Source organism: Pempheris klunzingeri, chromosome 10 (assembly GCF_042242105.1).
Source record: "Pempheris klunzingeri isolate RE-2024b chromosome 10, fPemKlu1.hap1, whole genome shotgun sequence".
Lineage (NCBI taxonomy): Eukaryota > Metazoa > Chordata > Actinopteri > Acropomatiformes > Pempheridae > Pempheris > Pempheris klunzingeri.
The window spans coordinates 10,188,501-10,214,770 of record NC_092021.1 but is presented as its reverse complement, the minus strand read 5'-3'; the positions used below and the strand labels follow the sequence as shown (position 1 = coordinate 10,214,770).

Below are 26,270 nucleotides of genomic sequence, written 5' to 3'. Positions count from 1 at the left end.
GTTGCTGATGTCAGCGACATCAAACCGGGTTAAGCTCGTACACCAGACCGGGCCGATAAAAAAACCGACCCAAGCCCATGCTGTTACAGGCCTTTCCTTTACAAATCAGCACTTCTTTCTAATATCAAGAGAAATTAGCAAACCAAGCACGTTTTTTTTTTTTTTAATTCACAGTTCTCTAGTTTGAAGATTAAAGGACCTATTGTTTTCACCAAGACACAACTCTTACTCACTTGGCGTATTAATGAATGAATGCTTCAATTCACCAAAGACAAGTCGCAGAAAACTCCCTTTTGGAGTCTGCTGTTAAAAATGGAATATTTTGACAGCAGAATTAAGAAATTAAGTGTCTCGGCTAGACATAAGTTTCATGATACACAGCCATTACCTTGGTGCTCGCCCTTTATCAGAACGTGGGATTTCAACAAAAAACAAACCTGCACTGAAAGCGCTGCAGCACTCTTTTTTATCTGTGAGAGCCAGACTGTAAAGTGTAGCTGCATTCAGCAAAGCCAAATGTATGTCTTTTTGAACATGCTGTATGTGGTGTCTTAGCAGAATTCTTCCACTTACCCGCCCCCTCTCGACCTGCGTAGTCAGCATGACCACCATAGAGGAGCCCTGCTCCCATGTCATCTGCCAGAAGTCAGGACAGGTGTTGGGCAGCGGGCCCTGGCATGCTATGTAGCGGTTAATCAGACTGGAGGCAGGAATCTCCATCTGAAGAGACACACACAGAGATATTAGGCTGCAATTGAAAGGCTGTGCTTCATGTGTTTTGGGCAGTGCAGAGAGCTAAAAAATCTCAGGTTTTCTAAAAAGTACAAATACTTCAATTTCAGCCAAAAAGTAAATCCAGCCTCTGAGTCACTTACAGGGTGAGCCATAGTAACATTACATAACGCCAGTGTTACAGCAAGACACAGTTAAATAGACAGAGATACATTCATTTGTTTCTCCAAACTTTTAAAAACAATGCTATAAATTTACCTCTTAATTACAATTTCTTTTTGACATCGAATAAAATCAGGTAACTTTAGCTTGTCGAGAAGATTCTTCTCATGTCAGTGTCGTACTGCGTTTTTATGGATACGTTTTGCGTCACAGTGAGGAAGAAAAGAGGAAAAACACACTGGAACCATCAGACCATCAGTTTCTCTAAATTTTCATCTTTTTTTTTTTTTTTTTCCAATGAAAAGAAAAGGTTTACTCCAAAAGCATTCCCTCCAACATCCATAAGCTGCTGCTAGCTTAACTGGCTGACGCAAAAACATTAACTCACAGTGCTTGTAAAGCTAATGTGGTGAATTCATTCAGCAGTATGGCCGCCATGTTTCAGCACGTGTTTGGATGGTTAGCAAAAGAGACCACCCACCATGCCTCAAACGAGCAAAACGCAGAGATACTGATGGAAAGACCAAAGAGAAAACTGAGGAGGCACAAACTCACATTGATGTAATTTGCATTGATGTAGTCATCTGTGCTTTTCAGAATGACCCGCGTGGCATCATCTGCAGAGAGAGAGAAAAAGATGAGGCAAGGGTTACCGACAGAGAAAGACTGCATGGAGAATGTCTGACAAAAGGAGGAAGGAAAAGATTTCAAAAGGAAAAAAAAAAACGTGTGGAAAAGAGAGTGAATGTAATGAAAGGAGCAAAAGGTTAATGTTGGTACATATTTAAACACACAGGCCGACAGAAATAGACAGCAGTGTGCAGTCACGTACAAGGAGAGATGTCTCTGTAGCGATTTTTGGAAACGTTCTGAGGTAATTTGGCACACAGCATGGTCATCCCCGGCCTCTTCCTGTACAGTTGCTGTAAGAGAAGGAACGCAAACCTTTAGGTTTAGGAGGAACATCACCAAACACAAAACTGAACGCTCAATTAACATGCACAAACATCTCTGAGAGTCCAAATGTATGACAATGCTTAACACACTCAAAGTACGTTTGTGTGCATGAAGGCTTTAATGCTGGGACTTTGTGTGTGTGTGTGTGTGTGTGTGTGTGTTTGTCTCATTCCTCTTCAGTAAAAGCACAATGCAGAGCTTAAACAGGAAGCGGTTGAGTGATTATGAAAAAGGACAGGAAGTTATAGGAATGTGAAGGAGGAAAGAAATGTGTGACAAATGCTCAATAGAACAAAACGTCTCGTTAATTATGCTACAACTGCCCATGTTTGTGTGCGACACGTGTGTGTTGATCTCTGTGTCTTTCTCCTTACATCAAACTGTGCCAGTATGGCTCCACTGCTCAGGCCTTCCTTCAGTGTGACCATGGAGTCCCTCAGAGCATGCTGGTCTAGCTGGGTGGGGTCCTGAGGGGACTTCTCGGGGATGTACTGAAAATCTGGCTCTGAGTCCACCTTCTCTTCCACCACGTCGTAGATGGCTGCATGGGACAGGGATATGTCAAAGGCGTGTGACATATGTGTGTCAAAAGTGTGCGTTAAAGGCTTTTGGCAGACTTTGCCTGAGATAATTACCCACAGTTCATAGCGTTGTGACATTAAACACAGGGTTACCAGGGGAAGCCCGGAACATTTACGACACAAAACAAAAAGGTCAACAAAGGGGAAGGAAGGAGCAACTGTTAACAACTAAATGATGCTGTTTTAACAGAAACGATGAAGAAGTGATGATTTGAATGTTAACACTCTGTAAGGCAAGAGCCTGGACTGTGTGAATTAAAAACACGTCAAATGAAAAAGTCCTGAACCTAAAATTGTATGCATCATGTTTGAAGTCTTCACGGTTACGTGATACGTCCCCAAATACAAAACAGCTGTGGAGTAAATTATCACAATTAATGATGATATCTATCCTCACATGTAAATGACAGTGAGTGTGTCTCTACTGGCGGTTCTATTTGATTTATTGGTGTATTACTATCACCAAATGTAATAATCACAAATTCTTATGCAAAAAGTCAGACTGTTCATATCAAATTATACATTTGTTCTATACATGAATATACAAAGACAAAGCAATGAGGAAAAAAAGAGGGACATGTCCCAAAGTGCTGTCCCCTTCCTATTTTATTTCCAACCCTTGCAGCCTCTCGCTCTCAGTACTTTTCTGGAGATGTCCCTGAAGTCCGTGAGGGTTCAGGACTTGCGTCTCAGGATGGAGGATGGGTTTGGGCCATAGTTTATATTGTGTAGACCCCAAGCCACCATCTGCTTGCTGGGTGACACCTTGCTTGGTGTGACTGCTCATCTGTATGTATCATTTTGTTTTCTTATAACTGTACATCCTAACACACTAAACACATTACTGATGACCTGACTGCAGACTTGATTCAGATTTCTTAAATAAATGAGTTTATTCTCTACAGAGTCTTCGTCCTTACCCTGAGCCGGGTCGTGACAATATACACACAGCTGTTTATGTAGGTTGAGGCTCAGGGGAGATGATTTATCTTTAAGTATATGATAAAGAAAGACCACATTCAAGAAATAAAAACTCTAAAAACCATAGCACCATAGGAACATATAGTTCAAATTCATAAAAAACTGCAAAATCAAATAATATGAGTTGATAGGCATTCAATAAGTTGATGCAATCTTATATCTGTTATGATGTAAGAGAGGATAGAATGCATAAATCCCTCTTTGACCCAGTTAAAATACCAGGAATTTCCATGTTTCATCATCTTTCAAGGCTCCCCTCCCACTTTGCTGATGCTGATTAAAGGAAATGGCTTTGCCATTTTTCTACATGGCAAACACATATAGCCGAGATGTGCAGAGAACGACATGCCGGAACTCTCCTTTAAATTGCAAAAGTGAGACTGGGAAGTCCAGAAAAGATTAGCAGAAAAACCAAGACTGGTGACCAGATGTGTAGCTGGTAATCTTCAGGAGAGGCCTGCACCAGCTGTCCATATATTGCACTTCGCCTAGTTGTCAATTAAGTTTTTACAAAGTGGAAATTCATGCACTGCTAAATCGAAATGGGATACATCACATAGAGTAGTTTTTAGAAAATGTTTAGATGCATTATGTAGTTTAGCTGGCTGAACCAACTAAAAACACTAAAGTGTCCTGATATATGACCAAGCTCCTTACAACAGACACAACAGAGCTGTCTCCATGACAACAGAGCAAACCCCTGCTGAGGAACACCCTGAAATGCAGTTTATAGCTCTGAAATGGACCCTTTGTTTTTTTTTTTTCTTCACATGTTTTTGTTCAAAATAACTGGTAGGTACAAAAGCATGGACTTGGACCAGGGGAACACCTCGGCCTGCAGGAAAGAATCAGGGGTGAACAGGCTGCAATGGCTGTGAATCCTTCGGGGCAAATGTATCTGATCCAAGTGCGTCCACTAAAAAGTGCTCATTCTTGCCACTGACAGGCACAGATTGTTATTTGTAATGTCTGACAAAATTATGGGAAGGATCCCTACAGAGATGGACCTGCAAGATCCTTTTTTTGACCAGAAACAATCATTACATTGCTTGACCACCACCAGACTCCATTGACAAAAACAGTAAGTTTTCACAGGAGTTGCTGGTCTGCCGCTGTCTTGATCACGTAGTTTGTGTCATTATGTGACTTTGGTGTTTTAAAGGGTTAGTTCGGATACAACACAATATCACAAACAAACTAACAGATTACTGATCAGCAGAGGAGCCACTCCCATGTTCTGCGAGGTAAAATGATTTTGTCAGTGGAATCTCTTGGCTTCAAAGAGAGTAACATATCCTTTCTGGTTAAACACAAAATAAATGAATTGGCATGAATTAGTTCATCTCCAGGTCGAACTAGTTTGTTGTAACTAGTTACTAAATTAACAAAGGATTTACGAATAACTCACCATTTGGTCGGACCAACAGGATGAGCTCCCCGGAGTGGCTCTCACAGCTGGCCTTGATGAACATGACCACCTGATCGTGGGTGTGGTCAGAGATGTCCCGCCCGTTAATCAGGACCACCTGGTCGCCCTCGTTAAGGCGAGGCACGCACAGGTCGGCCTGAGGGGAAAAGACAAACGGAGACACAGTGAGAATGGGGAGGAAAATTTAGTGTGAGCTTTACTTTGCTTCAGATACGCAAATGCTAAAACAGTGGCTACTCGTGAAGCTTTGTTGTATCAAATGCTTAAACTGGTTGGTGACTTACTGATGTTCCCGGAGCCACTCGAGACACAATGATGGGCATCTTCTGGTCAGCTCCACCCTGCAGACACACACATGGAGGCATGATCGGCTAATGGCACAAAGACTGCCACACATTTCCTTTCTTTCTGGTCCACATTTTAGGGAAGGAGTATTGCGTACAGACAATTTGTGCAAAAGGTTCTGACTACTTGGCAGAGAATCACTGACATAATGATTGAGTAGGCATACAGTTGTTTTAATAAAAGTTTGTCCCCTCTTTAAATACAACATACAAAAGTGTTATTAAATAAAAGACTGGAAAGATGGATTGTTATTTAAACAATGTATGTATAAAACTGGTGGTGGCAGGGAAAACGAAGAGATGAAGAGACAAAAGAAAGAGAGGACGTTGGATAGACTGATGTGTCTGAAGCAGCATCAGCTCTCACCTTGACATTGAAGCCAAAACGTCCATGTTCGTCAGGTCTCATCTTGATCAGGACCAGATTATCATGAGGGACAACTCCATTTAGCTGCAAGAGCAAAGTTGTGCACAGATGCATCAACATTCATCACATCCTGCTTTCTTCCACACCGTCCTCCTCTGGGGCTCAAAAGACGGGCTGCTGCTCTGACACTCTGGCAACGTTACTTGGTTGATGAAACGTTGTTTTAGCCAGTTCTACTGTTGCATGAGTGTAAAATTGCACTTGACAGGAATGCCAAATTCACATTTTCAATTTAAGGTCAAGATTTAATGCGAGAATATATTTTTTGCCACTAGGGGGCCAAAAAAAACAAAACCTCAAAATAAGCTGAAAAACAGACAATAAAACAATTGTCTATTTTGAATTCAGCAGACCTGAAGCAACAGAAGCATTCATCTGTAACCTGATGAATTTAGGGCCAGTATTGACTTGTCCTTTCAGTAGTCTAAATGTTCGACTATGTTCACCAGCCCTGCACTAACTTTGTCTGTCTGATGTTTGATGCTGGGTAGGTAACGATTAGTGGGAGGCGGTGTCTTCGCTGGTAATGGCTGCCTATAGGGGGCTGAGCATGGCTGCTGAGACTCGATCATACAGTTAATGTTTAGGATATAAAATCAAAACTATAAGCTAAAAGTTCCTTAAAGCTGAATAAATCCAGCAACTGCATTCAGTTATACTGAAATGCAGCTCTCTAATGTTGGGTATTTATCTTAACAAGTCACGCTTCCTGTTGGAGGCCAGAAGAAGACTGGACTCCGCTACCTTTTTCACTGGTTCTTCATTAGGGACTCTCTGTTGTACATGAATGCACCTGCACATTTGTTACAAACTGTAAACCGTTCACTCATCATTGCACTCTTTACGCCAGGGCTGGTTGTTCATTTATGAAGCCACTCTGGCTTCATGGACTCCCATCAAACATTTGCACTTTGATTGCACAGAGATCTGATAGTAGTTCACATAGAGATCACATGATGCGTTTTGTCTGTTCAAGGTGTGCGGACCAAACTGTAGAAGAATGAGCTCTGCTCCGCTCGCTTGGAATGGGCTCCCAAAAAGCCTTTAAACTGAGGGACCAAATTTTACAGCTCTTAGAAATACAACTCAATGAAACATCTTTCCAAAGATATTGAGGGAGACTACTGGGGTGTGTATTTTATTCAAATGTTAAATGCTACCCGTCTTGTGCTGCCATACTGACCGTGGTCTTATCAGCATTGACAGGAACATCGTACATCTCGCTGAGGTGGTTGTCCAGGAGGCTCTGCTGGGAGTGGGCCTGAATGATCTGGCTCAAGGTCTTCCTGCTCAGCTGCTTGGGGGGCAGAGCTGGGGGCTGGCCGTCTAGCCCCTCTGGAGACCTGGAGGAAAATAAACAGAGCAGGGGAGGGGGGGGGGGTTACGTCTGTGAATGTTGACAGTTTACTTTTCAATGCAAAAGGTGTTTTTCCCCAAGCAATCTGATTGTGATTTTTTTTAAATTAGTCACAAAACTATCTGAAACTTGCTGTTTAAGCAGCACATCTGCTGATGAAACAAGGGTGTCCTTTTAAAGGTGGAGGGAAACCAAAGGCACAAATGTACAGCTACAGCAAAAGATATACAAGTATAAGTAATGGTGTAGCTGAAGATTGTCCTGTTTGCTAAAGAGGTGGGCTTTGGCAGAAAAGGAACAGAGATGAATGGAGAAAAACGGATAAAGGGGAGTGCGAGAGAAAGATTGCAAGAGACAGAGAGGCTTAATAGCACTGTGTTAGTCACAATGCATTAACCTCAATAAAAGAGCTGCAAGAGGAAGGAAAACACCCCCCTCCCCTCCATCATCCAGACAATAAAAGGCAGTCAGTGTGTAGGATGGAACAACACGGCCAGTCAGGTAAGGCTTTCAGCAGCATCATGGCTGGCTCTCTGGGGGGTAAGAGCGAGGCATTTCACTCTGCATCTGTGTGTGTGGTTGTATACAAGCATTCCTAAGGGGCAGGAGCACCCGTCAAAGAGCACTGCCTTTGTTTTGACTGCTGCTACTGGTGCCACTTTGTGTCTTAAATACACACACGGAAACTAACATTTATTGTGGGTCAGAACCAGGTCAGGCTCTCAAAAGGAGGACAGTGCACAGCAGGCATGAGCCAAGACTGCTCATCCTCTTACATTACTGTGCTTCCTCAACACGACACAGATGAGTGAAAGGGATATGCAAGTATCTTCATACCTTACCACAACTAAGCCAAAGCCCTGGGGTTAGGAGATTTAAACCTAGTCACCGGCGACATGACCCCTGGGGCTGGGTACTGAACCGTGACACCGACTGAATTGCTTCCATACTAGAACAATGCCTCGTCATTTGGCACCAAATTTTGATACCTAAGATGTAAATCTCATTAGCCTTGGTGATCCAATAAGCACGCAGCATGCTTGTATCAAGTTCCAATAACACCGGTGATTGGCTGTCCAACGCTGACCTTGTAGAGGCATGCAGGAAAAACACTTGTTTAGCTGCTCCGAAGTGAATGTAGCTCTGAGATGGACGAGATGTTGACGATCGACTGTGCCGTAATAGCACGCGTTCATGAGATCGATTGTCAAAGTGGGTTCGTCAAGCTGGATTCTTTCATGTGCAAACCACACAATACTTTCATACAGTCAGGGAGAAACAGAGGAAAGATGCAGAAAAGACTGATGACCATATTCTACATTTCAGTAGAAACAGGACTCTGTGCTGTTTTGAGGACTTCAAACAAAGCTGTCATGTTTCCTCTGAATTATTACACTTGGTGGATGCAGCACTTGTACTTTCTGAACTTTAAGTTTTTACCCTGCATTTTAACACAAATATCTATACTTTCTATTTTTTTTACACTTTCAAAATAAGCAAGTTACTTTAGTTTTACAGTATTTGAGGGGAATTGTTGATTATTCTCTATCCTTTGCTGTATCGACAGACAAACTGAGACAAAACAGTCCAGAGAGGGAGACTCAACTGCAGAGAAAACATGAACGTGAATGTTACGACCATGCAGGGAGAACTAATGGCGACATGAGACATGAAAGTGAACCAGCCAACTTGGCTGACAGAGCAGATTTAAACCAGCAAGACATTCCCCCCCTTATTCACGAGAAATGAAAGAAATTTATTTTTTACTTTGTTACTTTGAGTACATCTCAGAGCTTCTACTATTTCAGTTTTACTTGTGTAAAAAAGTTGAATATATACTTCTGCTTTTACCAGTCTTTTTTTTTTTAACAACAAGTATCTGTACTTCTGCTGGTGTAAAGAACATGTGTGCTTCTGTTTTGCCAACTCTGACCACCATGACGGGCAAACCAGATCAAGCCAAAATCATAATATGCATGGATAAAGTGTCTGTTCTCTGAGTAAGAGAGAGCAGGTGATTATGTCATCTTCTGGCACAATAATAGTGATGAGCCAACAACTTGGCGTGTTTGTCTGTGTGTCTATGCCTGTGTGTGTGTGTGTGTGTGCATAGCTTTGTAGGCAACGGAACTACGACTGTAATGTTACTTAACCACTCTGATTTCCAACTGAGAAATGTTCCATCCTTGCATGCACACACACAGAGTATGAAAAGACAAAGGATGCTGTATCTACAATGCATCTTTAGCCTCATTCAAATCAGAGACTAAAGCACAAACCAGTCCAGGCTGCCAGCACAAGTTTTAATCTTACACCCATGGCTCATTTCCAGCTCAATCTAACAAAATGGGCCATCTGGACAATCAACCATATTATGACATCATATTTTTAGCATTTTTTATATGGCTTAAATGTTTTTTCGGAACAATGATATTCATTCACCAGCCTTTGGGGTCGAAATCACTAGTAGGTATAAAAACCTTAATCTTCAGGGGAAACTGCACTTGATCAAAATATGTCTCCAACAGGCTTCTTAAGTGTCTGACAGCGTTATTCAATGATCCCTACAGCTGTTAAATCGGTTCCAAAATACCAGACTCCATTGACAAAAACAGTGATTTTTCATGGTATTGCTGGTCTATTGCTATCTCAGTCAGTTAGTTGGTTTTATTGTGCGACTTCAGTGTTTTAAATGGTTAGTTCGGGTTCGACACAATATTTGTGTAACGCACAATAACGCAAACAAAATAACCAAATGAGGCACCGGTAGGCCAGTCATCCCTGTGTTTTGTGAGGTAAAAATGACTTTCTGTCAAGTGAATCTGGTGGACTTGAATAGCGAGATGCAACGGCTTCTTCTGGCAAAAACAAAAAGGATTTTACACATCTGACTCCGTATGGGTCATGTCTGCAAGGTTGTTGACACTTTGAATAACAACCTGAGTCTGTCAGTAGAAAAAACAAGCACTTCTAGAGGACGTACTTTGATTAGGATTACATTACAGCCATTGCAGCCTGCGGCTTTCGGCAGAGGTAATCTACTGGACCAGTTCCAAAACCTTTTGTACCTTTCAGCCACTTCAAATACAATATATGTAAAACTTGGCCCCAAGCTTAAAAATTGTTGGAGTTATCCTTTAAGGGAGTTTACCAGATATTTTATAGTGAGTACACAAAGGACATGGACAAAATACACACACGCACACACCAATTCCTAGTTGAGCCCTGTTGTACAACCTCTCCACCCTGCTACCAACCTATAAACACATTTTACAGGCTGTTTTTCAAAGGGTTCATCTTTTCAATGGGGCCAGCTAAGTGACACAGGGAGAGGGTGTGAACTGTTAGTAGAAGCCACAGACACAGACAGACATTTAAAAAAACAGTCAAGTCAGCAGTACAGTCAGACAGAGTGGCACTAACGCCGATGAGTAAAATTAAACTTGAAAATTAAAGGGTGGCTGCTTTATGGGGCTGCTTTATTTATGAGACAGTTAATCTACAGAGAAAATCTAAATCCCTGCCACCAAGTCAAAGGTTGATGCTTTTCTCTCCAAAAAAGAAAGAGCTTTAAAGAAAGTGGGCGGGATCATCAAAAACAAGAACACAGAAAGAAAAGAAGAAGAAAGAAAGACACTGATAAATGGGAGCGATAGTGACAACTTTCCCCTGGCAGACTTACGGCGTGGAGTCTAGGCTGATGCTGTTGGCCTGCGTGGATGATGCTGACTTGTGATTGGAGGAGAAGACAGGCAAGCTGGGTGAGGCGTGGATCACGTGATCGACCAGGTGGCCGACAGACGACGGGCGTAATCGGGTGCCCTCTTGTACAAATAGCGAATTCCTGACAAACACACACGCACAAAGACACGTTACGACATGTGCAAGTGCTGCGAACACAGATTCAATATTTTGACCGAAATGCGTTTTGACCCTTTGGGTGTCGAACACTGACTTATTGAGAGCTGACATCCAATGTACACTCAGAACCATTCTGTTATTTAATAAATCACAGTTTCACAGTTTTGAAAAAATGTTTTTAACTAGCCAAAATAATAAATTGCCTTTTTGTGACACATACACATTTGTTTCAGGAAGCTCTAAACAAGCAATCTGATTGGTTCATAGCCACAATATAATTTTTCAGGTGGGTAATTATCACATCAGCATTCATACAGTTTGTCACTACTGTAGGCTTTCCATTTAGTCTACTGTAAAGGATTGTAGATGTGTTGCTGTTGATTGTTGGTGGGAATTACGTTAGCTTAGTGTCCTAAACAGGAATAAATTCACACTATCTTGCCATTTACGAGTGATTGTTGTGAAATAATGTCTGTCAAAACATGTCAAAGGGAGTCCGATGTAACGAAACAACACGGAGGCTCCATAGTTGTTATTCCTCACTTTTCCTCATTATTATTTAAACTTTTTTTTTGCTTTTTTTCCAAAACCAGCACAATTCAGATCTGCCCCTCCACAATAAAAGCCCCTCCCACACACTCTGAGTTGCTGTTTACTAGACTGTGAGCAATTTCTGTCCGAGCATTTCAGGCAACGGCCAACTCAATAAAACAGGTTATGGTACTTTATATTTTAGAGCCAGGGTCCAAACAGCTGATTAGCAGACGTGATGCTGCTCGAGTTTACTGTAGCCAAGGCAACCAGGCTGAATGTGTAGGCAGCCATTAACTATTAAATAGTATAAACTACTACTACATAGTGGAATATGTCTATTTCTTTAGTATTGCCACACTTGGTGACCGTTTTATTAGAGCAAAGTGAATTTAATTGGCCATGACTTTACAGCCTCTAGAGCTGATACTTAAACAAAAGCTGAGCTACTGCCTAAGTATGACAGGTGGGTGTGCCGGAGGCTGTAAAAATCACGGCCAATTACATTCACTTCCTTCATCCCATGTAAACGCGGGCTCTCGCTGCCATGACCGACAGCTTCAGAATCCCGTGGAGCGTTTTCCTCTGATAAAATGTATTGTTGTCTGTTGTGTTTGGAGCACCCTGGTCATGGTTGGGCTGCATGGACTTACTCGAGAACCCCTCTGCCAGCAGAGTGGTGAGATGACTCCCTAACTCTGCAGCTGGCAGAACTGGCTGATCGTAAAACAAAGAAATTTCAGAAGAGGTTTCCCAATTAACAGGAAGAAGACTACAGTAACCTACCCATGACAAGGTTTGTAAAGAAAATCTATAAAACTACATTCAGCATCCTTTTTAACTCAATTAATTAAATACTTTATTGGTGTAATTCACATACTCCTCATGCTGAATATGATTACTTCTTTTATTATCATTCTATTAATTTCTGCTGCCATAATCGTCTCAAATGAAGCTGAGAGTCAACTCAGCCTGGCATGAACCCTGAAGCTTGGACTCACTGATTGGGCGTCCCAGGTGGTGAGCGAGTGGGCAGGCTCTGGGTCTCTAGTCTCTCATCTGACAGGCTGTTCCTGCTGACCGACTCCCAGTCAGTTCCGCCCAGCAACTTCCTGGCCAATGGCTTGCTGGGAGATCTGCGCAGACCGAAACATTCATTCATTTGTGGCCAGAATAAAAACAACAGTGATAACAGATAGTAGTTTTTATCTACCCTTAGAGGCTTGTAGTGACTGGATTCAACTTAATGTGTTTTTTACCTGGCAAACACTCTGTCCTTGATGCCTTTCTCCTTTCCATACTGCACAGACTGCACCTCCGTTCGCCCGCTACAGACAGAAACGACATGAACTACCATCAGTGGACTGTCTTGGAACTCTAACTGAAGAGAAACAGGCTGAAAACCTTTATTTATCAAGGTTTTAGAACTCAATGTCTAAATCTAAATATACTTTTACTTGACCTGTTTCCTGAAAATAAAACATGCAGTGGTCTACTGTTACAACACATGACTACAGGAATTATCAGGTCTTGAAAAATAAGATCGACTTTGGCTATTTTAGCTTCAGTCCCTGAAATCATTCTGCAAAATTCTGCCTTAAAATGAACAAATCAATCAAAACAACAAGTCTGAGAGTTGAGCCTTGTCTGCCACCCAGTAAAAAGTGCAAAACAACATATTCAATGTGGATATTTTATCACACGATACACTTTCAATAACATGTTAACAATAAAAAATTGCAATTTAAAAGTGTATCTATATTTGAAAGTCAGTCAGTATCTGAGGGGTGAAAACACACAAACACACACACAGTGAACTTAAACATCAGAGCGGGGCTCGCTCGCGTTACATCACTGCTGCTCAATAATGCATTACAAGACCTCCAGCTCTCAGTTCATCTCTCACTCACATGTCATAGAAAAAGGAAATAAAAAAAAAAGCAACCAATGAGGTGGAACTGAGTTGTCACAAGGCACTGGCATAACACTGTAGAGTAAAATGTTTGTAGAAGTGATTTTATTTTCATTCTCAGTTTCAGTTCATTTTCCCTCCATGGTCCCTCATATGAGAGCGGCCCTCTTGTTCTTACCAGTATCTGAACTTTGAGCCCAGGGTGAAGTAGTGAGCGAAGAAGTTCTTCTGTGGCGGGATTGGCCGCTCCAGCCTGAAGAAGGTGTGGTGCTCCACACAGGCCTTCCACAGGTTTTTACAGGCCCGATAGTTCACCATGTTGAAGCCCAGCAGCGTCTCCCGAGTCTCACTCTGTGTGAGAAGACATGATCATGACATAGATGACTAAATATATTTTTTGGGGTCGCCAATCGATTAAAAGGAAAAAAAAAAAAAACACAAATCAATCACACAATTTTAGTAATTAATCAAGATAAATCGCTTTTACTCCCCTTTGGATTGAAGGTTGTAATTAATAGATATTTAAATGTAAAAATCTCAAAATGAATGTGGAATCACACAAAGGAAGTATATTTAAATTCAAACACTGTTGTCTAATAGCATGTTTTTTAACTTTGAGCACATATTCTCTCCTGTGAACTACAGATTTCCAGTAAAACTAGTACGGCCATCAAAACTGCCTGTAGGCTTGAAAGGCAGATTCCTGATATGCTCTAACAGAGATAATACCAAAACCTTGGCCTACAGTTCAATTTCAAAACCATCAAGGCCATAAAAATGTCTGTAGCCACATGGCCGACAGCAATGTTAAGGCGTGGCTGCTCAAATGCACTAAAAAACCTCACCTTCACAGCATGTGGGACAAACCAGTGCAGATCATGTTTATCTACTACATCTTATTCCACAGTCTTCTGAGTTTACAGGGTTCAATAGAGCCAAACAGAAAGTTTGAAGGAGCTACGGCTATCAGAGGTATAGTTCGCATTTAATCAACACTTTGTTTACGAGTTATTGATCTGTGAATATATTTCCAACTTGAGCTGTGGTATGGTGGTCTGGCAGCGGCACATACAGCAGCCGTTTATCTATCATTATTATTATTATTATTATTATTTCTAGCTTTATTGCTGAAACACATAGCACCTATGGCAGAATTACACCCCTAGGCATTGGAAAATGAGGCGTGTGGTCTGAAGCAGCAGACACTGAGACGATCACTGCCACAACACAGGAGGTAAACAAAACACAGCTGCATACTTTCTTTTTTTTTTTTTAAACGTACATCATGCATTCTCTAGAAACTGCAGTTAAATTTTAAACTATGGGAAATGATATTGAAGCCATTTGGTTCCACAGGAAGTTAATGTAACACACAAAAGTAGGTTATGTACAGATACAAAGGTCACTGATGCCAAAATAAACCAGGCAACATCAGCTGTTTGAGATTCATTCGCTTTTCAGTCACAAAGTCTTACAGCCACATGATTAAAATGTATAACCAACTCTCATCACATAGCTGTAAGGTGACTGAGACGGCAATTTTCTGGCAAGCATACCTACAAATTAGTCAGGCATGACAGTTTCACCGAGAATATTTACTGTAATCTAATTCAGACAGACTGAAAGAGAGGAAGGAAGCCTTATGAGAGGACAAAAGAAGAACTAGAGGGCAGCAGGTGGATAAGAAGATGATGGAAGAGTAGAGGGACAGAATGAAAATCCCAGCATTAAATTACAAGATCCAATCTATTTATTATCAGTTAAATTAAATATTTGCCATGTTCATGGCCAGAACAGCTCCCTAGATGTATTCAGCGAGGAGGCTGAGAGAGGCAATGGGAGAAAAAATGAAAACAAAAAAAAACATTTAAGAGCACTGCCAGAAGGATGAGTGATGACTATGTAAAAAATTTGTGGTGGAAATAAGCACCAAGCTGACTGTGACAGATCAGATGTTTGTGGAAGTGTCCCTTCGCTAGGCCCCTCCCTAAAACAGCCACTGTCAAGGCGTGGGGTGTTTGGTGCCTGCATTCGGACTGGTGAGCTTTTCCCTCGATTTTAATGTCCTCTTCTGTTTACTTCTCCCTGATATTTCAGAACCATTATTCCAGAAACATCTTCCACAGATATCAGTGAAAACACCATCTCGACATGATGGGTGAGGAAAGCCTGACAGGCATAGCAGCAGTAACCAGGGGTGGGGTGGGGGGGGGCAGGACTTAGTGAGGAGTCAATTGTTTGTTGCATTTGGATCCATGTGTCAAATAAGGTATGCATGAGACAGTGGGAGATTAAAGCAGAGTCAAACAGGGCACGGACAGCAGGGGGTTAATCTGACACTGATTACACACACATATGCAGACACATCTCAGCTAACAGTCTACAGTGCATGCATGCACACATTCATACAGCCGGTATGTACAGAAAAACACACACTCACACACGCACAGGGAGTGGGTAGGCTCCTTCATCTGTTTACAAACTAGGCACAATGTTGGGAGGGAGGTGCTGGTTAGGAGAGTGTGTGTGTGTGTGTGTGTGTGTGTGTGTGTGTGTGTGTGTGTGTGTACCTACCACCTCTCTTCTTAGCTGGATGAAGAACTGTTTGCACTTGAAGGAGATTTTCACTATTTTCAACCTGAAAGCAAAAAGACAAAACAATCCAGGAGGGAAGTTAATGAGACTGTCACCTGCACTGAGTCCTTTACACTGTTGTTTGTTAGAGGTCAGTCATTGTACTTTGTTTTGTGTTTGGTCATGCCTACTAGTGTTGTTATTCAGATAATTCTGTAATAACATGCAGATATAATCATGCTGCACTTTAAATCATCAACACAAAACCTGTTTTAAGACGTAAAACTGACCACTGTAAAAGAAATGAAAAGTGGGTTTTGACCATTTCCATAAGCATCTAAAGAAAACCAGTAACAACAACAACAACAAAAATCTACTAATAATGTGCAATTATGGAGTGAAGGAGCGATAATTTCACATTATCATCATTGTTTTTTAATTTCATTGTGTGGTGCTCCTGCTAATGGCCATGAGCTGTTGTAATGATATTAGATTTTTCATTTCAGTAGGGATAATGCACATTAATTAACATTAAGTAAACATCATGTAAATGTGACAAAAGCCATGTAGGCACAGACAAAATACTGATATAGCGACTACTCCAGATTATGACAATATGTTTGATAGTCCAGTAACTACTGTTTTATAGATTTGGAGACAGTGACAGTGCCTTTGAGTTTTGGCATCAAAAAAAAAAAAATCTGGCGTTGAAAACAAACCGTACGCTGAAAAAGGAAACTTTAGCATTGAAACATGTTAGCTAACTGACCCGCATAAACTAACATTAGTGCTTGTTCCCCTACGAGTGGAATCAGTGGAATTTTTTGTGCCAAGTGCACCTACAACTTTTCACAATAAAAGTGTCTCAATGTAAGCGTTTCATTTTTCAGTTCAGGGTTTGTTTTCAATATAGTTTCTTTAAATTTGATGCCAAAATCTAAAGACAGAGTCCCGGCTCCATAGGTTTAGGGTTCCAGGTATGTGCTGCTCGACAGCAAAAGGCTCACTGCCTGAAGGTACTTCTTCTATATGGTATTCTACAATCCCCTCAGGTTGCAGCTCTGGTAGATGAGCTTTGATCTTGTTTAATGAATTCATTAAGCGGAGGGAGAGCCAGGCCATGGAGAATTCTATAGAAAAGTAAAATATCTGCAAATTTGATCATTTTTTCCCAGTTTAAGAAATCATATTTAGTTAAAGTTATACAATGATAAAATAAAATTGAAAAGCGAATGTCATCGTTACGACATTGTCATTCGTTCAGTCAAACTCGTCTACAAGCTTGGAAAAATAACCATATTCCACACTACCTGACATCATATTACATATTCTAAGCATTATACAGGTGAGTTGATGCATTTCTCACTGGCAAAGTAAACAGACGTATGGCTCCTTCAGGAATCAATAAATAAAATTGAACAACACGCCTCTAAAAGAATCTCCTGTTCTTCAAGTAAACTGACCCACATGTCACATCCCAGCTGGTCTTTTATGCTTCGACACGTTGTAAGAGTTATACAAGGATGACTGTTATTTGTCTGTAACCTGTCTATTATCTAGCCATGCCTCCAAAGAGGCAGAAACGGTATAAAATAATATCCTAATCAGAGGAGTGCACACGCGCGGCCCCCATAAGAGGTCTGCTGATGAGCAGCAGAGTAACATAATCCCTTCCTTGAGCTCTGTTGCTGCTGTGACTCATCGCTCTCTGCTAAATATATTTTACATACTTACTCACACACGCTCACATGGACAAACACACACACACACACACACACACTTAGGCAGAGTGTGAGTCATGCCCCATCTAAGTGTGGCTCATTTGTCAGGCTGCTGTGGACAGAAATAGGAAAGAGGCAAAAATCTAAATCTCCCTCTCTGGACCCTTCCTCACTGCACTTACAGCTCAATTTATAACAATAAGGGAGAAATGACGAGAGCAGACACCATGAGAACTGACAGGGCCAAAGCAAATTTACAAACAGTGAGAGCCTTGTTTAAAGGGCGACTCCACCCACGTTTGGTTCTGGGTTTTTCAAATGGAAACGCCCACTCAGCCCTTCGCAAAAGCAGTGATGTAGGTTAGAGCGCTGATGCCCTCCGCTCCCTCGGCCCCACACGCGGTGACACACGCAGTCCGCTGACAGTGCGCCATGGCAAGCAGAAAATGCCGAATGTCACGATTTGTTTAAAAAACTGTCAAGATGCTACTTTTTACTGAATGTAATGTTAAATACGCTTTGTATATTGTAAAATGTACTGCTCTTTCTGGTGCTCTAGTGATAAACTTTAAAACATTGCTTTATACGCCGCAATTAGAAATTAGAACTAAGAAATTAGTTAGTGAAAGTTACTGAAACCAGTCAGTGGCGTTTTTGGCAGGGTTTTTATTGCGTTTAAGGTGTGTTTTAATGTTAATGAATAAAACGGCACCCCAACATATCAGGATGCCGTAGTGGGGATACACATTAGGCCAAAATGGCTCATTTCAGTTAATACTGAATTCTATTGCAGATATCAAAACTTATGTGGTGGATATTTGAAATTGAAAGCCAAGTACACATGAATTGCAAAAGTGATGTGAAGGTCTGAGATATCTTAATATCTGAAATGTTATTTTTTTACCACAAAGAGCTGAATTACAGATATCTGCAATATATATCCAGTCCATCTATTAAATGTTGAAATGTCTTAAGGATTTAAAGATATCTTAAATTTAGTTGTAGATATCTTGAAATAAAACTTCTGCTAGTAAGAATATTATTGTGGATATCTTAAATTACTATTCTGACTAGTGAGAATATACATTTTGACTTGGAGAAATGCTATTAGGGATATCTAAAAGGTAATCACAGTTCGATTAAACGTTGAAATAGCTTGCAAAAGGTGGCAGACGAGGAGTTCTATATGTAACATCATGAAGAAACCTGCATCAGGTCACATGAGAAGATGTTTTCAAAAAGAGCTTGGGCATTCTGACACTAAAACATATGTACTTAGAACAAAAGTTGAATTTTTGGATTTGAATACATGTGGAAGAGTAAAACTGCAGAATAACATTAAAGCCTCCAACAAAAATAATGTACCCGCCCTTTAAAGAGAGGACGAAGGGGGAAGAAATGCAAGAGGGAAGAAAACCAGTGAGCAACACACTGTTGACTATCATGACTCTCTCGTTCTCACACATGGCAGAGGACAGCTGTTGGGGACACCACTGTTGGTCTCTAAACTTAGCTGAACTGACAGGGTATGTGCACACAAACACACACACACACACACGAACTGGCTTAAGCTGATTTTCTCCACTTGGTCTTGGATTCACATTCATTCCATAGATACCAAGTCTGTACCCTAAAATGTCCTGGTTTGGCTTTTAGTCCCTGTGTGGTGGACGAGTCTCCAGATTTATGAACTTGGTCCCCACAATGTCCGTAAGACGAAATCTAAAATCCCTGCGTGAGCACACACTCAACTCGTCTTACTATTGCCAGACATTCACCAATGTCAGTTGGTATGTGCATTTGGTAGGGGTGTGTGCGTGTGTGTGTGTGTGCGTGTTAAGCCTACACACGAGTGAATTATCTTCCAGAGTTACAGGGATTTGAGTAGTTACGATCCCACCCCCGGCAGCCATTAACATTTAGCCTCCCACAGAGCAGCAGCAGAGTATGGGAGATTTCCAAGAATCAATGGTTTGGACAGAGAACGAGAGCAAGAGACATAAAGAGTGGTAAAAGTAAGTGAATTAGACAAAAAGAGGTGACAAGAGGACAAAGACAGTGAGCAGATTTGATGCCTTCCCCTAGAAAAATGTGGTGGAATCATCTGTATAATTCTACAAAAGATCAACTCAGCTATTATTGACATGGCATATTAAGGTTTAAGCCTATGTCAAAGGTTACCAAAATATTACGCAGTGCATTTCTCAGCAAAAAGGGGCCCCTGGTTGTGGTTCAAGTGGCAGCAGATTGATGGACATAGAGGTGGGGTTGTGACGTGTAACATTCGCGGTTTGATTCCCAAGATTTAGGGGAAATCTGGCTAGGGGGAAGTAACATAGTGCCGCTCTCCAGTCTTGTCAACAATTAGTGCTCAAACCACAGAAGCAAAGGCAGCAACTGATTCAACTGTTTTGGTGGAGCTGCTAATAGTGCCTGTGATTTTAGTGTGAAAATATCAATGGAGATTCTAGCAGTGCTCCGTTTTCCATCCGCAGTTCTGCTCATTCACACCTGAGAGCTGCCAGGTTTTCTGCTGTACAGAGTGGCTTCACTGAAACCATTAGTTTTCAGCAACCTTGCTTGTGGGCTTCCAACAGGTGTAACTGAAAACTGCTGAACTTATAAGCTTGTAATCTAATACAACATTAAAGGCAACATCTTATTTTTGGTGTCACTTACTACATAATAACCTTTCAGCATATTGTAATTCAAGTGATCTAAGAGTCCTCTTGTCTCAGTATTCAGGTTTTAGAAAACCTAGACTGTGACTGGAGACTTTGGCCAATCACAGGCCCTCTCCAAGAAAGGGTGTTTCTATTGGCTGTTCTATAAACACAGATGAGAGTACACGTCCCTCTGGATGTTGGTGAAAGCCTGATTCAATGGAGCAAAGTCCTGCAGAAAAATGTGAATTTACAACATTGGTTTGTTAGGTTGTGTGTGTATATTTAACATGTAAGCAGGTAATGAGTGTCCATGTTGAATGCTGCTAATAGTTTAGAGGGAAGAGGGGAGGGCAGGAGGAGGGGGGCTCTATTTTTTTTTCTTTTCCAGAGAACTGCCAACCCCAGCTTTAACACCAACACCAGTACCTCTCTCTGTTACTTCCAAGGCATCCCACAGGGTTCAGTACTTGGTCCTCATCCGTAAATCCTCCCCTCCCCTCCCCCAAATCACATATAACCATCATCGACCCCAGTAGAGTAACCTCTCAGTGTAGCATCATGCAAATCCAGTCACAAAAACTGCCTTTGTCACTTGCCCGGTTCAGTTTTTCTTTTAACTTTTTGGTTCTAACTTTATTACTTTAACTTACTTGATTAAAAATAGCTGCAGATAAATCTACCGGCATCACTCCAGTAGTGAACCTGTGCACTTAATGTTTTTTTCTGTGTGTGCATGTGTGTGTCTGTTTGAAACTCACCATGGAAAATAGTTGATTCGTACCCTGTTCTTGTAAATGACAATGCCAGCGGACATCACCCCAAGAAGAATCTCTGTGTTGCTCTGGTCCTGAAGAGAGGGGAACAGAGTGTGTGTGTTTAGTGTGTGTGTGTGTAGTAAAATGGTTCCTCCAGGTTCACGTGCCTCGAAGTAAGAGTTGAGGTTAATCAGACACTGAAAAGAAACCCACACAGATGGAAATAAGAATCTGTGTGGGACGAGAACAGAGTATGTGAGCATGGGTTCAGACCAGTGAACAGCTACATTAAAAAACAAAAGATCTTCCTACATGCTTAGACTTTTGTCCCAATTGATTATCTAATTTAGAAAAGTTTTGCAGCAACCTGGAAATCAGCAGGACTAGATGGCGGTGTATTTGATTTTGAGCTTTAATTTGTTGTGACCACACACACCAAGATAAATATCCTATGTGCTAAAGTCAATTATAAACTAAACTAGAATTACGGCCTTGCGGTTGTACGCCTCCTCCAGTTCATTCTTGAGTCCAAGTGGACATTTTGCTGTCATATTTGGAGAAATTCCCTCAAACCGCGTCCGAGATATCGTATTCCCACGAACGGGACACACAGACTTGACAACCCAAAAAACAATGGTTGCCAGTGTAGAGGCATAACAATGACAGCACCTATGAAATCCTGTACATCTTTTCCACAGATGTGTCATCACCCTCAAAAGAGAAAGAAACTTTCCATTGCTGTTCCTGCGGAGATCCAAAATACACTTCAGAGATAATGACAAATGTCAGCGCACCTTCTGCTGACATCCTGAATATGAGACTGTGAAGCACATGGGATCAATTTCCGGGTCACTGTCCATTTTTTTGTTTCTCTATTTCTAAATGGTAGTGAAGAAACAGCTTGTTTCTCAATTCCAGTTTTGTCATTTCAAAACAAAAATCTGTTGGCCGTACAAGCACACGAACTGAGGCCACAGACACACTGACGTGTGTAACAAGGCTGTTGCTGGAAAACAAGACTATGAGGCACTAGAGAAACAGCAACACAGAAAGAAACAAACACAAGCTGTACAGCAGTCACACACACACACACACACACACACACACACACACACACACACACACACACACACACACACACACACACACACACACACACACACACACACACACACACACACACACACACACACACACACACACACACACACACACACACACACACACACACACACACACACACACACACACACACACACAGTGTTAACAGTCACAGTATAAAACCTTACTTACCCTTGCATAGTGCAGCTCTACCCCGTAGAGCTCCAGCGTGCGTGCTGTGTTCAGATAATTAAACTCTGACTGGGCAGGAGATAGACCACTGAGAGAAAGAGAAAGGGGAAGGGGGGGGGGGTCCAGAGACAGACGGGGATGGGCAGTTGTGTGAGGGAGCAAAGGGAGTGATGATGACAGGTTAGGTATAGAGAGAGAGAGAGAGAATGTGTATTCAACAGATATATAGAGAAGGAGAAACGGAGGAGCACAAAGACAATGGGCGATCACAAATATGAATGCAGGCAAAAAGGTCAGATTAACTGTGAGATAACTGTAGTATAGAAGGTGTGTGTGTGTGTGCGCGCGTCTGCATCATCTGGACACACAGTAATCTTTTCAAGGTCTGTGATTTTCCTGTATGTGTCTGTAGTTCTTTTTTAGGGCTGTCAAAATTGGCCAAAAACGTAAAAAAAAGCACATGGGTTTGAACCAGTCACATACCTACATTTGGCCATGGCTACATTTATGATGTAATGTATATTCGGACGATGCACAATGTATGTAACCTTTTACTGGCTACACCTGCAGAGCACATATGGTGTAGGGCTGTAAAAGCCACAGACAATACAAGACGAGGAGCTCTTGTTTTGTGATGTGTGTTTTTGGACCCGGAGCAGCGCTGTGAAACTAACTGTTTCATATAGTGTGTATAATACGGCTAAGTTACGACCTACAGACTACAGTACGCTATGTAGGGTTTAAGTTACAAAGCAACCGCTAGCTGGTATTGGCAAAACAAATGCTGCCAGGATGATCAAGCTCATTAGCAGTCATCAAATCATATCTTGCAATTAATTAAGAATATGGACACTTAATGACTCATTTGTGTGTTAAAGGGTGGCGCACAGCTCACGTAAAAATATGAACAGAGGACTGAACTCACTGCTGCTTATGTTTGTCCAGCCGATCTCGCACCACTGCATGCAGCTCTCAAGCCTGATGTAGCCACTTTTATTCATTACAGTATATATAATATATAGCAGTGTTGTAGCTTATATATCTATAGCAGTGTTGTAGTCTTGCTACAGCTTGACTTATATTTAATTTAAAATCAATAAAAGCGATGCAGTGACTCCTGTCCGTCAAGCAGTGCATTCAGCGCAGTGGCCCAAATGTCTTTTATTACATAATCAAATTTAGAACATCCTTGACAGCAGTAGTTCTTCTGTGTTTGTACGAGCGTTTTAATGTGAGTGGGATCAGAACTGTGAATGCTTGTGCATCTCAGCCTACCTGTGCTGCTGGTGATGTTTGGAGACCTCTTTGTGGAAGTCTTGCGGAGGGTTGGGGATGAAGCAGTACTCTGACAGATAGCCTGCTGTATGCTCCGTTTCACTGTAGTCTCCCAACTCAGCTATAGAGAGGGAGGAAGAGGGAGTGACAGGTCAATGCATCAACGCTCTGTCAATTTAACAGGCAAAGAGGAGGAAGGGCACAGACAATGAGACAGCAACAAAGATGACAGAGAGGTCTGCACCCATTGTGCACAGGTATAACTCGCAATTATCCCTTTAGAAAAATTGTTGTGACACAAGACTGTGTGATATTGTGTGCTGTGGTGGAGTGGGTTTGCCAAATGCTGAAAATGTTATTCACAAAAAAAAAAAAAGAAAAAGAGGTCAAACTATACAATCCTGACATTTAAATGGGTGTTGCGTATGAATAAGGATGTTACATAGACAGGATGGAAATAGTCGGTATTGTGATTTTGTTCCCTCTCACTTCACTTTATGCATGTGGCTCACTCACTGGTATTGAAAATAGTCATAAGACAATGGTCAATCTGATTTCCTTTGAGGACTAAATGGACTGAGTCTGATAAGGACTTGAGGGGATCCTCACTTGCTGTTCTACTGGTGCTTTTTCTTTCTTCCTGGGTCTATTGGGAATGTAACCCTTAAGGATGATTCTGGTATTTTTGGACCCCGTCAAGGGTCACCTAGTGAAAATTTTGAGAGCTTAACGTTAATTCAAAGTGGCACCATGAAATGACCCAGCCGATAGCAGCTTCCATGTCCCATACCCATCAATCCACATGTTTACAGATCACACGTCACCAACAAGGCTTTGAGTTTTCTTCAGATTTTCAGAGTAGAATTTAAGCATTTTGTAAGGTTTTCCAGCACCTTGCAGCTGTGGTAAATAAAATATCCTCACACCCAGACTATTATGTCAAATAGTGATTTATTACATAAGCACAATTAGAATTCAAGCTTTTTCAATCATTTCCTGGTCCTGTAAGTTAGAGCCATAATCAATGTGTACTTAGGTTTTTATGATTTGTCAGTGATCTGTTACGATACTGTTTTTAAAAAATATTAATTGCAATAGATTTTATTTTTAAGTTAAATCAACATGTTGACACACTGTAACTGACTGGAGATCATATTTATTTTTCATTCATTAATGTTCACACTAGGCCTGCTGGTCATCAGTGCTACAGTATATTGTTCTATTGTCAGACTGAATCAAAAACTTAAGTCATGATGATTCTGTTACATGTTTAAGGCTTGAATGTGTAATCAGTGTTCCACCGACTGTTTTACAATTTCATAGCTCATAAAAACAGGTTATTCATATCAATTAACGGGTCAATTCATCTAATTTCATCAGAAAACAGAAGGCCTGACCTACAACAAAGAGCAGTTTATATGTTGACTGTATCCAGTGGTGTGTCGGTCAGACTATAGAATGATTTATTGCTTGTGTATTGTAAATAATACACGTAAATACATATTGAATCCAAATTGCAATACTCGAAAATCTAAAATAAAAACTGCATTAGATTAGATTATTTTCCAGTAACTTTCAATCCAAAACATGTCATCCTTGCCACAGGCCAAAGAGATGGATATACTGTGCGTGAGTATAAGAAACATCTTAGAGAACATGCCAGAAACTAAATGGCAAGTAAAGGTCAATTAGGAGTCAACAACTGTGTACTGGCCCTTTTCTACTGACTGCATTTCATGTAGCAGATGACTAGAGGCATTTAAACGTGGCTCAAAATAGCAGTAGGATCCAAAAATACAGCTGTTTTTACTCAAAGGGCAAGAAAAGAGTGATTGCAAATATCAGGCAGAAATATTAAGAGTGAAATGATTCCCAGATCTCTGGCAGCTCACAGTGATGGAGTGAATCCCCAAAGCCATTTGCTCACACGCTGGTGGTCGAAGCTCAAAAGCATCAATTCAGTCAAGTAGTCCCTGGACTAACCTACTGGCCAGTAGCCTAAGCATATTGAGCAGCGAATCAATTCAAGCTCACCCGCTTATTGATGTGCACGCAGCTCCAGGGAGACATATATGTACAGTCAATAGCTTACACGTTAAAGCAGTTGGCTCTTTATGCAGCAGTTATTACTTTAACAAGGTTCAATATTAAGCCAATTGCGCTCAAAGACTAGCTGACAGCCTGATCTCTTTATTTATTCATCTTTTGATGTGAAATCCATACACAACTGTAGATTAGCCTCAAAGTGGAAAGAGTAGCTTTAGATCAGGCTCCTTATAATGACCCTATTGACCAACAGAGCACAAACAAGACATTCAGCCCTCCATTTGTGATGATGGATTTACATGCATTGTGGGTAATTTGCACCAAGTGTGTATCAAATGTGTATCATGTGTGTGCATGTGTATGCTTTCCTTTTATTAACAATTAACATTGCACAGAAAACCTGACTGTATGTTTACTCCCCAACACCCAGCACTGTCAATATGAATAAAATAAAGGATGACTCCAGTATTTTCAAACCTGTGCCCAATTCTTGCCCTATCCCTGCAGAGATGGATCTGTAAGATCCTCTTTGTTTAACCAGAAAACAGCTGCTGTAACGTGCTATTCAAGCCCACCAGACTCCACTGACAAAAACAGTCATTTTACCTCTCAGAACATGAGAGTTGCTACTGCAGCGATCTTTCTGTTATTGTGTGTGTGTGAGCT

At 41.2% G+C, this 26,270-nt stretch overlaps 1 protein-coding gene across 2 annotated transcripts in view; it reads right to left on the bottom strand.

The window, feature by feature from the left end:
• The window catches only part of ptpn4a (protein tyrosine phosphatase non-receptor type 4a), an 80,843-nt gene that overhangs the window by 7,784 nt on the left and 46,789 nt on the right, over positions 1-26,270 (bottom strand). For both annotated transcript variants that reach the window (XM_070837681.1, XM_070837680.1), the window contains 16 exons: positions 23,559-23,679; positions 22,284-22,371; positions 20,994-21,082; positions 15,849-15,912; positions 13,453-13,625; positions 12,622-12,690; positions 12,364-12,498; positions 10,653-10,814; positions 6,797-6,956; positions 5,554-5,637; positions 5,127-5,183; positions 4,822-4,978; positions 2,226-2,392; positions 1,727-1,817; positions 1,450-1,511; positions 574-720 (listed from right to left, as the gene is read on the bottom strand). In XM_070837681.1, coding sequence (XP_070693782.1) covers positions 574-720; positions 1,450-1,511; positions 1,727-1,817; positions 2,226-2,392; positions 4,822-4,978; positions 5,127-5,183; positions 5,554-5,637; positions 6,797-6,956; positions 10,653-10,814; positions 12,364-12,498; positions 12,622-12,690; positions 13,453-13,625; positions 15,849-15,912; positions 20,994-21,082; positions 22,284-22,371; positions 23,559-23,679 — 1,826 coding nt within the window. The remainder of the gene's footprint in view (positions 1-573; positions 721-1,449; positions 1,512-1,726; positions 1,818-2,225; positions 2,393-4,821; positions 4,979-5,126; positions 5,184-5,553; positions 5,638-6,796; positions 6,957-10,652; positions 10,815-12,363; positions 12,499-12,621; positions 12,691-13,452; positions 13,626-15,848; positions 15,913-20,993; positions 21,083-22,283; positions 22,372-23,558; positions 23,680-26,270) is intronic.